We start from the raw sequence: 15,479 nt of genomic DNA on the forward strand, positions 1-15,479 counted from the left end.
AGCATACTTAGATCCTCTAACAATGCATACAGTAGGTTGTACAATACATGCTGACAGGTAAAACACTCACATTTTCTCACACAAGCACAGAAGCAGTCGTACACCATACTCCAATCAGGCCCTTTATCACGATCTGTCCTCATGTTCTTTTCCAACCCTGGCAAAAACCCCCTCTCACCTTTAGCCTCGACTTACATGGCATCTGCCTTTTACAGTACGATGTTAGCAGGCACATGTGGCCACAGCTAAGCAGAAAGCCAGTGAGCCAAGGAAAAGGAATCTCGGTTTTGTGTAGGGCTCTTGGGCCTCCCTTGTTGGGTGCATTTGTACTAATGCCTCATACTAAAGTCATGCCAAACACTACAATGTAAAAAAACACACATTATATATTCAGATGAATCATTAAGTGAATAGATAAAATTGGAGTATGAAATGCATTCATTTTTCTCATGAGTTGTTCAGTTGCCCTCTCTGGAAATTTTAGTCAAGCTCCTTGCTCTCCAAGCTCTCCTGACTTAGAAGGCATGCTTTTTTTAAATTACTGTTTAAAATATTTTTGTCACGATTGAATACAGTGGTCGTCCCACGGGTGTCTGTGGTGGAGAGCTCCCGCAGGTTCAGCTGGGAGATGTTTATCAGTGTATAACTGCTGCACAGCAGGCCTATAGATGGCACGCAGTTTGCATGGACTCATTCTACTGGTTCAAAGGGGCAGATAGACTGGAAAGACAGTACTGTAAGATGAGATTTGGCTTTGTTTCAACTGCGCTAGCAGGTGCCAGAACAGTCGCCCTGTGCACCCATATAAGAGTATAACCCCTTTGAGGGCACACTGACGTTGAGGAGTATACCTTTTAGCGCTGCAATATGTTTTGTTATGTAAAAAAGTGTGTGCTCTGGCAAAATATAGTTATGTCAATGACTATAAATGTGGACACAAATATGCACTGAAGTATAATAGCATAGAAATATCTTCTCAGATTTGTCATAATTTTCTCAAGAACTTATTACAAGTCTTTGCACCCAATAAGCACATATTAATCAACCTAAAACATTTGTTGTTAAAAAAATAAACAAAATAGGGAGGTTGGAAAAGGGAGTACTTTCTAGGATTCAGAAGGGAATGGTGGAGGATTCCTTGAAGGCTGTCTTTGCACTTAAAAAAGTGCGATACACATTTGTACCTTTCTAGCCGTTGCTAAACATGTACAATCTTAAAAAAAAAGTCTTTGGAATGTTTTTACTATGAATTTCCCCCGACCAATTTAGAAAACATTGTGCTCATTCCAACTACATTCTGTGTTCCTTTCATTGTGTTTTTTCACCTTGAGTGGCTACCTTAATATTTTTGTGCTGTGACAACAACAGGCAAAACTGACCAAGTAAGGCATGCTGTTACAACTTGCCTCCACTGGAGGGCAGTCTGCACTGTAAAAATTGAATATGTGGGTGTATCTGATTGAAGGTCAGTGTGCTTCTTTTTCCTTCCATACATGATGTGATTCCCATTTAGGATTTGGAACAAAAATAGTACAGCCAGGATACACTTGAGCCACGTAAGCTCACAGAGGGAAAATCCATTTTGACTTGCTTCTTTTAGACACTTCGATTGTGTCCTTCCTAGAATTTTACAGTATCATGATAGAAATGTCAGTGCTTTTTAATGCGCAGGCTAAGGACTTGGTAAACATTATCATACATTTCAATGATTTACACAAACAATGGCAGTAAATGTTGAGATGTGCAAAGACCTGCCTCCTCTGAGATTCTCCTCCATCATTCCCATCAGGCTTTGTGCCAGTCCCATGTCACAGGGACATACAATATGCCCTTCACAAGTATTCACAGGTTGAATCACCAATACAGTATAATGCATTAAACACATTTCATAATGAAACATTCATATGTTATCTACACACTCATACAGAACCCTCCCATATGTAGAGGGATTTATATGAGACCTCTGTATATATCACGTAAGATACTGTAGGTTCATAATTTTCTCTCTGTACTGTATGTTTTTTCCAAAAATAAATCATGACTGTGTGTTTAGACTGTCTTGACAGATTTTCGGTTGACAAAACACACATCTCCTGCAGGAAAATTGAATGGTCATAGAGGACAGAAGGAGAGAGACAAGTGTCAAATGGAAATAGATAATATCTGGAGAGGAAGAAGAGCAGAATGAAAGAAAGGAAACGCATGTGCATCGTTGTGTGAGGGGGGGAGGGTGACAGAGCTGTGGGAGAGGATGCCTTCAGAGGGAGGATTCGTACTGCAGGAGTTCATAAAGAAGCGGACCATCCCTATACCTGATGCCCACCGCATTAGGGCTAATGTACTGCAGCACATTTATGGTCCTGCGCAGGCGCCGATCCACAAAGTGTGCGTCCCAGGCTGGGTAGCGTTTTCTGGGCATGTCTATCTTGATGAGAGGACCCTCGGGTCGGATGGGCCTTCCGGCTGCATCCACAGGCTCTGTGGACCTCACCTGGAAAACCGGAAGGCAGGTGTCCGTGGCTGTTTCATCTGACTCCACATGTTCTCCTGCCAGACCCCGTGTGGGGGTGGCCTGAGAACCACGGGGGCCCGGTGTGGGAGCCATGGGCTCAGCCTCGGGGGGTAGCGGAAGGCCCCACAGCAGCTCAGCACAGCAGGAGCTGGCCAGCACCCTCAGCCGGGGGCCCATGGGGTGTAGGACCCCGTAATAGAGAACCATACAGGCCACACCTGAGGCAAAGCACAGGAAGACGCCACAGAGGGCAAAAGAGGCATAGGCGTCAGTGGTGGCTGGGTCGCGGTACGCATACCAAAGGGAGCTGAGGATGGCGTTCTCTAACAGTACTACTGTGTAATAGGCCACCATTCTGTACCGCGTCCGGCCTTCACGTACATTGAACCAACAGAAGACATAGACCACGCCCACCACCATGTTGAACAGTACCTCCTCCCACTTGGACATGCAGAAGTCGGTGCCGCCATGGATGACCCAGAAAGCCATGGCGCACCAATGGAGCACCACAAAAATGCCAAAGTAGATGTGGAAAACGGAGGCAAATAGGGCAAAGGAGAGCACCCGTGAGGAGATGGTAAAAAGGCGCCAGAACAGATGCACCAGGGCACCTCGGTAACTCATGCTCTTCTTGTCGTCACGTGAATCACGCAGGAGTTTGTGGTAAGAGGCTAGCACCCAGGCCAGGGACAGGAGGGAGGACATGGCAGAAACACCTGGTAATATAGACAGAGAGTAATAAAGAGTAAAAGAAGAGAAAGGCTAAGAATTGTAAGAATGAGAGATATTGATAGATGGTTCTAAAAACATCAAAAACTGAAAGAAAAAATCCAGTTTCATTTGGAATATAAAGCATAACCCAAAGAATTATAGTTTTATCTTGACTAGGCTGCCTTTGCACTTGTATACAGTAGGTTTCTTTTCAGCCAAAGCAATGCATCACATTTTTGAAGGGCATATTATTACCTAGATCATCATAGGTCATTCAGTCAACATGGTTTCCATTTAGTGCACCAATCCAGTTTCCTTTTGACATGTATAATAGTAGAGACAGCAGATATGTCAGAGCAGTAACCTGCTGCATGAAAAATGATAGAGGATTATCTGCAGAGCAGCAGCATGGTGCCTCTCAGCAAATGTATTGATGGCATTTCTATAGACATCCTGACAGAGAGGAGTATCACTTGTTATGATTGAATTGCCTTCCTTGAGTAACTGCATTGTATGAGGAAACTGGAATGGTAAAAGGGGTTTCAATAACAAGAGTGATGAGTGTTGGAAATTGGATACAATGGTGGAGAATATTGCCCACTGTAAATAAAGTGATACGCGTACTTCACAGCAAACCGATTGTCAGGTGTAAAATACGGAAACGTCTCGGCATCATGTGATAACCACAGTACAAGTGAGGACATATAATGCAAAAAAAAAAAAAAAAAGACTACACACAAACAAAATCAGACTCAAGCGTTGCTCATATAGAGCCAGAGGGAGCCCCTTACACTGCAGCCACTCAGCCTTGTTGCTCTGGATCATGATGCAGAGCTGCAGCACCAGCTGAGGGGCGCTTTCTAAGAAGGTCTCTAGCAGTCGCAGCATGTTGACATCGGCATACTCGTACATCATAGCCCAGTAAAAACGCCGCTGGTTCTCCTTCTGCCGGTGACTTTGTATGCCGAGGTACATGGTGCGGATGTACCTGAAGAGACAGACAGAACAGAGAGTTAGACAATCCCAGTATTCTGGTGTCATATACTATGTCTGCAATAATGAACACTTTACCTTATTAATACAAAAGAGAGTGATGGTTTGCGGCCCAAAGACATGTACAATACAAAGCCACACTTTACCTGCACATGGCAGAGTTTTTATAACACTAGAGGGCATGCATAGCTACATTTTTCGACAGAAAATATATCCATCTGCATTTATTAGGAGTTTATCATTAGGTTCTGAATGAGTTATGGGGAATTTTTTACTTTTGTGAACAAAATTTGTTCACAAAAGCAGGAAACTTTTAGTGATAAGAGGCTGGAAAAACCTTTCAGAAAATACCACCTCTTCCTACTTAGCTAGACTTTTTAAAACACACTAAAACATATCTATCTGCATTTATCATTTAGGTTCTAAATGAGTGAACTATGAATTTTCTCATGTCGAACAATACCTGGCAAGAAGTGTGTGAATTTGCTACAACTGTACTGAACTATAGGACTATACTACAGGACTCTTATATACTATAGGACTAACTATAGGATGCATATAGTAAACAAGGCAATATTCATTCCCTTAAGTGCACCACATGACCCATATTGTCAGCTGCTGCAACGGCTATTTTCATAACTGATGGGGTTTCATAAATGGTGGACTGACTCTGGTGAAGCCAGGGAGATGGCAGGTAATGCAGCTGAAAAGTGGCAGCTAATTGAATCAAGCTCCTGTTGCAATCTAAGCCATAGCCCTTTTTTTTTTTTCTTTTTTCAAAAGAAAAGGACATCAGACACAGAGAGTCACTGTGAACTGCTGAGCGAAAATGTAATATGCTCAGGGCTGTGATATAGCTAATTAAGATTGTTATCTTCTTTGGGTATGGATTTGTTTTGAAATATAACGCTGCAGTTGGAGCCTCTAATTAACGTTCGCTAAAGAGGACAGGTAAACAAAGACGAGGAAAAACATTTTGTGGATTGAAGCTCTGGACACCACACCACTCACTTGCTCGGTTAAAAAAAAAACAAAAAAACATCAATCCATCCAACAAAAGAAAATCAAGACAACGAATAGAGAGTAAAACAGCAGTCTGCCGGGCTTTTATCCTCTACAGTCTGTAAACAAGTTTTAGTTCCTCAAAAATGTTAACCCAAATCTGGCTGTAGAGAAGATAATCACTGAAACCAGTATGACAGTTACAGTGGTTTACAGTTATCTTAACTGTGACTTCAGTCATTGCATATTGGGTAGTAGCTGCAGGGTCTATCTGCCTGAGCTGGCAGAGTGGCCAAATAAATCCAGCACTTGATGCGAAGGCAGTCAACCGAGGACAATAGTGTAGCATGGACAGAAATAGACTAGACAGTAGCACTCACCAAAACAAATTGAGAGGCCATGGATCTAAATTCAGTTCCTAAAAGTGAGACACAAATTCACGGCAGCATAACAAACAAAGCCAGAAAATGCTTATGAGTGGTTTTCAACATAATTAGCTTCTGCATTAGCTATTGGGAAAGAGATTACTGTTTAATTTGAAATGAGGTTGAGAACAGTGCACTGTAAAGAATGCATTATCTAGTAGGGTCTGATTGCTCTTGGCTATTGTTTTGTCTGAGATTTAAGTATTAACCAGTTCCTATTGCATTCACTACAGCTCTCAAACAAATCTCTAGACTTTCAGTTCAATGTGATAAAATCTGGGAACATGACATACATTTGGTACATGGAGAAAGCCTGAGAAGAAATTAATGATCTCCACATATGCTTTGTTATTCTGGGGCGATAAAATAATTATCCAGCAACCATGAGAAAATGTTTAGACTTGACTTTGATTAGACACATTTTCTCTGATCTCTGGAAATTGGATTTGAAGTTGTTAATTTTGCAGAATTATTATTTATGGTATTATTAATTGTATGTTGAGACCACAAACCAAAAAGAAATTCCTTATAATCACTAAATAATTATTTCATGGCAAAGAAAATAATCAGGTTAGAGATCAGCACAAAAAAAGATCAATAAGTATGACATTTCTAAGAAAATAGGTAACTTCCTTGCGCAAACTAGTGAAATTGAATGGTCTTTTTTTCTTCTTACAATAAATTTCCCTCCCGCAGTTACAGTAGCTATTAAATTTGCTCACAGAAGGACAGATGAAAATGAAAGCAAATATGAAGATGTGTCTGACAGGGAAACTATCACCTAGATTAAGGTGTTTTGTCATAAAATGCAGAATACACATACTGTATACCGTTATTTGTCATACTTTACTGTAACAAAAGATACACAATAGATCCCCCACAGGAGGATCTGTTCTACAGTTAGCACTGTTGTAGCATCCTTCTCCCACTGAGCCAGGGCTGCTAATGCACAGAGTAATCAAAAACAGAGAAAGATCTGTCTGGGCAAGAAAATTTTGGAGCATAGTCTTTCTCAGGACAGTGGACAGGGGGAAGAAGAGAGGGGGCAAAATGGACAAAAGTTTTTTGGGATCAATAGCTCTGAGCTGTAAGAGGCCCTATTATGTCCAGAGGTAAAGGCTGGCATTCCGTGACATTTTCAGTTGGACTGGTAAATGTCAGATGGAACAAGTCAACCCCCTCTCCTTCACTAATGACATGCCACAGAGACCTACACGGGCCCTTTGTCTCCATCCCCCAATTTCCATTAGTCTGTGTGCTCCACTGATACATCTCACTGGTCTGTAGAACCTCCACCAGAAACAGTAATCTTCATGTCATCCGTAGCTGCCTTTCTTTAAAAAAAAAAAAAAAAAAAGAGTCTACCACCATGCTAGCTGCTCTGTGAGGCTGTACTTACATACTAACATGCTCACAATAACAATGCTAACATGCAGATGTTTAGCGCCATTTAATTTGAGTGTGTATTATCGTGCTTATGTTTGTTGGTTAGCACTAAACACATACTGCAAACCAATAATTGCTACTCTTAGAGCTTAAAAAATGTTACGGTCACAGATGATTTAACAAGGCATGGATATCTGGTTTGATATTTCCTCTTCGCTGACTGAGGATCAGCAGTATTTCTCACTTGTTTTTCGTTTAGTGTCAATACTATAGCTCATCATTCATTTTAAACAGATATCTTCTGCAATAATTAACACTTAAGCTCTTATTTTCAAAGCACATAAAGGTAAATAAGAGTTCTCACTGTAGACACTCATGTCGCCCCTTTCCTCTCTGATAATAGTTTGTTAGTTTATATTCCCTTTGTTTCAGCACAAAAAAAACATGTACAGTTAAACACTGGGTTTCACAGCTGTCAGAAAAATCTGAACTCACTCCATCACATCGCTAACACACACATAGTGCATGCCTTCACTGGTATCACACACACACATCCCGCGATTGTGATGCACACTGTTAACACTCCCACTGTGCCTTTTCAGATGTAGTAACACAAATGGCTCCCTAAAAATAAGCACGCACACACACACACTTATACACACATGCACGCACAGGCGTACTTGTCAGCACTGTAGGTAATAGGGGATTTCCTTTCTATTCCAGACACATTTGTCAGATGGATCTCTTTCTCTCTCGCTCTCTCTCTCTCTCCTGCCCTCACTCCACTTAGACTGTGGCCCACTCCTTGATGCTTTCCTGTGCCCCTTCCGTTTTAGCTCCATAGCTCCTCTACAGGGCTCCTCATGAATTATTTGTGGCAAGATCATAGCAATCGCTCATGGCTCGTTAAGCAGCGTACGCATGGCCTAACAGCTCGACGCTGTGCCGGGGTCGTGTTCCAAGCCCGGCCGTCTGCCATTGCTGTTGAGACAGGGGTAGCCATTGACCCACTCCCCACCACCACCCTACAAACACACATACACACACGTGCACTTACACAATTGCAAACACGCACCATCTTCAGAAACACAAGACTTCCCTGAGTCTCAAATTTACTAACCAAAGGAAGACGTCTGCTGTAAAGCCCATACACAGATATGAGACTGCAATTACAATGTTTGCACGAGTAGACATCTTGAGATTGGAGCATGAGCTGCAGTGAGAGACAGGTGGAATGACAAACACACACACACACCCTTGCACCCACAGACCATGTGGACGAGTGGCTGCTTGGCCATGTTGTTCCCCTCCTCTCCTCCAAAGGCATTGACCGATGAGTCATCCAACCCTTATACTAATCCCTTGTGTGGGTGGTTAGAAGGATCACACACACACACACCTAGCCAAGTTTAACAGCATCTGTCTTCTAAGTCATGCTCGTGGGAAGGCTCAGCAGCTCAGACTGCATTCATATCTTGTCATAAGCTGATTCATAAGAAGATCACAAGTACTATTACAGCAGCATGAAGCAGAGCTTATGCATCATCTGTTAACAGGTGGAATCTGGCAGAACACTAAGCATGGGGGACATATAACATACGCACGGCCTGAGGGTTTATGAAAATGTGTGTGTGCGTGTGTAAGGTGGAGGCAGTGCCAGCTGCAATGAGTCACACCCTGAGTCACTCCGAGGGGCCGCACATCGACTCTCAATGTGGTTTAAACCTCCTTTATTGGGGAGATTTAAATCTCTCTCCGTCTTTTGTTCAATAGCTTCACTTCTCTATGTCATTCCCCCTTTTCATAACTCTCCCAAACACCCCACCCTGCCTCCAAGAGAGAATTCAACTTCTGCATGTGGAAATTTCTCTTTTTTTGACGCTGATTTTCTTTCTGAGGAAAGTGGTGGAGGATGAGTGGGTGTGTGTGGGAAGGAGGGTAGCAGTTACAGCAGGTACTGCCTATTCATGGCCATTCTGATTCTTGTCTCTCTGGACTGGTTTTGCTCTGTCTCCATCCTCCGGGTGCTTTTTAATCTTTGCCTTGTTGAGTGTGGAAAAAAATGAATTAGCAACTACTGTAATGATCTATTAACTGTTTCGGTAGTTTCTGAAGCAAAAATGGCAGGTGTGTTGATGTTTCTAGCTTCTTAAATGTGAGCTTTGCAGCTTTTCCTGTTTTTATATAATATTTGGGGGTTTTAATCAGAAAAAGGCACCGTCTTAGGCCATAGGAAATTGAATTTTTTGGGGGGTCTTTTACAGACAAAACAATTAACTGAAAAAAATACCCTTGTTATATGAATAGCCTTTGTCTTATGAAAATCCTTTCTCTATGTTCATTGCTTTTAAAGTCTGTCTCTATAACTTTCCAAGACAGCAGTGTACAATTATTACTGTAAAGTATGGAATACTGACATAAAAGTCCATTTATTTCTCAATTCTTCTTCTCAGTTGGCGCAGCTCTGTGCCTGCCTAACTCTCCACTGAACAACCTTGCGTGGTTTCAGATACTATGCCCTTGAGTTCAAGTTTTCCTTCTTTTAGTCTAAGTGAGCAAGTAGCAATCATCGTCACTTGGTTAGAATACACACTCATAATTATCCTCTTTCATGCTTCTGTGAAGCCTTTATAAAGCAGCTCCTACTGTACAAACTGTAAGTGTGTGCAGCAAAAAGTCCTTTTGTGATTTTTTATCAAAGTGTAACAGGGACAGATTTTCTCGGCCTCCAGAGCACTGATACCTCACAGGGATGGTAGAAGTCGGAAAACACAGATAGCAGCCTTAGTTGTCTATGTATGAATGGCGAATAGCATTTCTTGTGATTTTCGAAGGAGAAAGTCATCTTTTCACTCACCCATAGTGAGGTTAGCAGTACCGGTCAGCTAAAGAAAAACTGGCAGGGATTCAGTGTCTTGCTGAAGGACACTTCAGCAGACTGTCTTACAAATCGGTCTCCTTTTGCCCTTTACAGTGAATGAAAGTATCACAGCTCTGGCGGGAGTTTAACAGTGATGTCAGTGTTGTGTTATTCATCATTCGCCAATTTGTGCAGTGCCAAAGAAAACTGTTATAGCAAACATCCCCTCAGCTTAGCACCTCAGCCTCTATGGGAGGGAAATAGTAAGGAAATGAAAATGTAGGTGTTTTCAAAAAAACGTTAACGTTTATACACGTCAAGATCTGTGATTTTTGCTCTTTCCAGAAACACCTCATGGCTCTGTGTGGCTCAGTTGGCTTCCCCTTTAACTGTGTACCACTGATCCAACATCAGATATGTCTTTATCCTCCTTATGGCGGCGAATAGCCCTGGATGAAAGTGTGGCTGAGTCGAGATCTGAGTCCCAGGGGCGAGTCAGAAACACTCACATACAAACACACAACGATCTGTGACCAGTGCCTTTGGGTGATTCCTACACAGTGAGCTGCTCAAATGTTGAATGGAGACCGGGTTGACATGATGCAAGCTGAAAGCGGTGGGGAGCGGCAAGCCGAGATCAGCGGTGCTGTGTCAGCTCTGCTCCGCCCTGTCAGTTCTTGGAGTGAGCTCTGGTTAACCACCTCTGACATCTTGACTAAATATTATCACTGTAATTATAACACCTCATATGTATACACCATTTCATGTGGTTTGTCAGAAGAAGTGATTTATGATGGAACAGTGAATGTTATTTATAGCATGTGTGTTTTTCCTAATGTGACAAGTCAAAATGTATGCTGGGAAAAGATCTAGGTGTGATTTCAACTGAATTAATTTCAGTTAATCAGAATTGGCTTTACTGAGTTGGGTTCAATCTTAAAACTGAAAACATCAAATTGCTCAGACAAGTTTTTCAGCCAAGAGGGGAAAAAAACACTCACGTTAGCCTCATATACATATACATACACATATACATATGCATGCCTACTTGGCAAAAAAAAAAAAATACAAAAGTATAAACAAGCCTGTGACAAACTGCTTCGGCTCACTTGCAAACATGTAACATGTAACACAACAAAAGTTGCTATATTGCTATATTTCACATTTCGTGTGGCAGTGTCAGAAAGCTTCTCTGTCCGTGCAGATAGGAAACACTGACCCCCAGCAGGTACAGTGGCTCATCTCGCTGATGTACTCTCTCTTTTCTCTCACTGCACAGCTAGTCATTTGTCACCATTAGCAACGGTCCTCAGGTACCCCAACTCATTGCACTGTGATCACGTGACATTGTGGCAGCACTAAGACAAGTGGAAGGCAGAGAGGAGAGGATATAAGATGATAGAAGATGAGAGAGGAGGAGAAGAAAGAGGAGGAATAGAAAGGATAAAGGAATAGAAGTGGACAGTGTAAGTAAGTGGAGAAGAGAGGCATGAAGGCCTCTCAGCCTTCAGATAGATGACAGCCAGAGATTCAGACAGATCTGAGTCTGGGTTGTTCTTCGATAATGGAATAAAGCATGATACAGATAAGAAGGTGCAGATTCCGTATCGGTGCGAAGGAGTACGGATGTTTCCTTGCCTTTCAAATACAGAATCCCATTGATCACTTCAGCTGGGCATTAGCGGCTATCTGCAGCACTGGGGCTGCACTATCCAGTATTCAGATAGGTAATCAAATGAAGGGCAGGCTTAATTAAATGACTAATTTGATTTAACAGTTAAAATTAAAACTAAATAATGCAGCTCTGACCAATATTACCAAATGGTGATTACCCAGAGACTGAATATACCAAGCCTGCAATCATCTTAGCCTGAACTCTTAATTTATGAGGTATGTGATGTTTCCCAAAAAACTTCTTACAGTAATGTTTGCAGCATTTTTTTTTTTTTTTTGCCTTTGCTGTTCAGCCAGTTTTCACACATCTGCATCTACTGGTTTCTTCAGTGAGAGAACAAGTGTAGAGAACAAGTCCAGCCCCGACAAACTGCAGATTTACTGCAAAAACAAACACTCGAGGGCTGCAGCTAATGATCAATTAATCCGCTGAATTTTTTTTTCATTATTCAAAATATTTGAAATATTCAAAATTATTCGAAATACCCGTCACAGTTTTGTCTGACAATAAGACCAAAGTTAGTCTATTGTCAAATACGACACGGAAGAGCACAACTTAAAACTGATTACGTGGAGATTTAATTGACTAATTATTTCAGCTGTAAAACACTTGAAAATGGTAGCATAACTTGATGTAATATAAACAATTTAAGGTTTTTAAGCCATGTGATACCCTGCTCCTTATGTACTGCATGCTCTTGTAGGCTCCACTCGAAGACATGACCGACTTTTTGATTTGTTGTTTGGTTTTTATTTTATTTATTTTTATTTTTGAAAGGTTAAAGTGTCAGCTGCAGCGATATTTCAGAATTACCTTCTCAAACACATGGTACATTGCAGCTGGTTTCATGGCTCTCTATATCAAATGTACTGTAGAATGTTTACCTGAGGCACACACACACACAAAACATGCTGCTATGTGATTTCCTCTGCCAGTGAGAAAGATTTTGTCAGTGTGTGACTACTATTATAGAATATTAGGACTGGTGCTTATTACAGTAATTCACAACAACGATTTGCTGCTCTGTGGCCTTCTCCTACCTTAAAATGCTTTTTTTGTTGAAGAAAAATAGTATGACATTCTGACATGAAATCCTCTTTTTCTCCCTCTTTCCTGCTGTCTGTCTTTCACTCGCCATCTCCCCGCCCCTACTTTACTGTTTTGTGGCTGCTCTTCAACTAGAGGAAGGGCCAGATTATGTACGGATTAAGAAGAAAAGGCTTGACCCACTTGCTTTTCAAAGAGTGCCAAACCGAAAAGGACCATGTGGAGGCTGGCTTCCATTCAGTGTCAGCACTTCTGTTGTTCGGTGTGTAACACTTGAAGCTCATGTTTATTGCTCTTAAGACTATAATTAGCAGGGCTGGCTTATGGTGTTAAAATGCTTCCCTGACTTACCGATTGATTGAAAGTTCTCTGTGTAAATCTCGTTTGTGCCTTCGGAGTTTTTATCACTACTATCACATAACCAAAAATGAATAATCACCTCACCTCAGTGCAATTTCTTTTTTTTTTTCAAGGTTTGATGGGCTTGCTTGCAGGTTAGGTGGCATTATGCATTTTTGAAGCCCTGAAGATAACACAAGAATGGAGGTGAGAGCCAAGTCAGCACACAAGGAGAAAAAGGGGGGGGGGGGGGGGGGTTGAGACAGAGATAGAGAGGAGAGGCAGTGGAGATAACCGCCAAGAAAGTGGAGGAGAGCAGGCGAGAGGAGGAGAGAATAGAGAGAAGTGACAGTGTGATGTAGTGACAGAGGAAGTGGAAGGAGGCGAAAGTGGCAAGACAAAGACACAAGGAAAAGCTACTAGAGGTAGAAAAGAACCTGGGGAGTGAGAGGAGAGTGAGAGGAGGGGAGTGAGAGAGAATGAGACCCAGGAGGTAAACTAATCACCGAGCACGCAATGCAATTTTCTGGCTCTGTGCCTCCACTCCACCATACTCCTCCCTCCTTCGTTCTCGCTCCCTTCCTCCCACCATGCACCCCCTCTCCGTCTCGGGGGCTCTTTTTACTATTCCGCTCACACACACTGTCTCTTGCTCCTCTATCTATCAGGCTGTACCATTTCAGTGCTCCCCTCTCCTCTTTAGTACTGCCCAGTAATCCCTTCTGGCTCCCCAAAATGGATTGAGCCACTCTGGCCATCAGCATTCAAAAAAAAAAACATGCTGTAGATGAAGGAGGGAGCTTTAATGGAGAGGGTTTTGGTGATCTTATATATTTTTAAATCATTATTTTTGATAATTTAGTGCTGAACAAGGTTTCTTCAGGTGTTTTCATAAGACATCTCTTTTCTGGGATTTGTGTGTGACAAGGTGAATGATGGGAAAATGCAACTACAGTCAGCAAGAAGAAAGAAAAATGATATAAAACAGCATCTGTCTGTTTGCATCCGTGCATGTGCATGCGTGTGCATTTCCCCCCGAGGTGAAGACGTTTAGGAAACGTTTGATATCACTGCGGTAAAGGTTTGAAAGTGTGTTCAGTCTCTCTCCCCAGAGCAGCAGCGGCAGCGTTGCCTGCCTGCCTCACTGTTTTGCAGCGCCTTGATGATGATGATAGATGTTCACTCCAGACATGCAAATAAAGGAGGCGGCTCCCTAGAACTACGCACATGCTCTCACTCACAAATGCACGCACAGACACACACACACACACACACACACCAGCACATGTGTATGTCTGACTATGATCAAGTCATCCATTGATATATTAATCTTCCTCTTTGGGGAATATACCCCCAGGAAAATTCAAAAAGCTCCCATACATAGCAGACTCAAAACTGCCCTATTTTCACAGGCACACAAAGTGGAGAGAAGATTAGTCACATAACATGCTAATTTGAAAGATAGGAGCCCTTCTCCAAGAGGAAGGTGTGAACGTAGGGGAAAGTGAGCTAGCTCATTATTGACATGCAGTATATGTCACCTCATCCATCATAAGTGGCACTGCTGTTGCTACTGAGGCTTATAGGAACACACAAATACACACTCGCTTACACAATCACACCAGGACACACAGTAGACTGGATCAGTTTCAACGAGCTTATCAAATTTTCACTCTTACACAACAGTATCAATGTGCACAATCTCTCTCTCACTCTCTCTCTCTCTCTCACATACACACATTATATATATATATATATATATATATATGTGTGTGTTTAGATGCCATCATATTATGCTTTAACAGATCAACATGTCAGTTTTCAAAGCATGTCCTGAATATGACTGATGCATTACACACAAATCCTCTGTACAAAACACGCTGAAGTAAAAAAAAAAAAAAAGATACACGTGTGCGCTCAGACACACACAATTACATTTTTACACCAGATTTCACACCATCACACAGTGTCACTATGGGAAAGCCCCAAGCCCTATGCTAACCCGAGGGGATGCAATGACACAAAGCATATGTGTGAGCCCCCACCTACTACTCAGTGACAGGCCTGCTGAGCAAAACCTGTTGTGACAGATCAAAATATCAGCCTGGCAGGCGCAGGGAAGGAGTGAAGGAGACAGACAGACAGACAGAGAGATAGAGAGAAAGCACATTAAGTGGCCACCATAACAACTAATCCAGATACACTTTAGCTATGCGGGGTACTTTAAGGTCACAGACCAGTACTGGTGCACAGCAGACTGAGCGACACACACGCACACAGACAAAGCTGTGGTAGAAAAAAACTCTCTCTCCTGCCCATTCCAGCGTTTTCAGCCCCATAAAAAGCCTCATCCCATCATCCAAACATTGTCCAACACAATATGATATAAATCCTCTTAGATGGAAACCTGAATCCATAGTGCCAGCTTTTCCAATTCTGAAGAACACACACACACACACACACATACAAACATACAAACACACACAAGGCAGACATGACACACATGTAGAGCCTGAGCTCGGATGAGAA

At 42.1% G+C, this 15,479-nt stretch overlaps 1 protein-coding gene across 1 annotated transcript in view; it reads right to left on the reverse strand.

Moving 5' to 3' along the window:
* Window positions 1-2,257: 2,257 nt before the first annotated feature.
* Window positions 2,258-15,479, reverse strand: part of xkr6b (XK, Kell blood group complex subunit-related family, member 6b) — a 43,907-nt gene continuing 30,685 nt past the window's right edge. Inside the window, exons 2-3 of the mRNA XM_041064597.1 lie at window positions 4,015-4,211; window positions 2,258-3,228 (exon numbers count right to left, since the gene is read on the reverse strand). Of these exons, the coding sequence (XP_040920531.1) occupies window positions 2,258-3,228; window positions 4,015-4,211 (1,168 nt within the window). The remainder of the gene's footprint in view (window positions 3,229-4,014; window positions 4,212-15,479) is intronic.

This window comes from Toxotes jaculatrix, chromosome 19 (genome assembly GCF_017976425.1).
Source record: "Toxotes jaculatrix isolate fToxJac2 chromosome 19, fToxJac2.pri, whole genome shotgun sequence".
In the NCBI taxonomy this organism is placed as follows: domain Eukaryota; kingdom Metazoa; phylum Chordata; class Actinopteri; family Toxotidae; genus Toxotes; species Toxotes jaculatrix.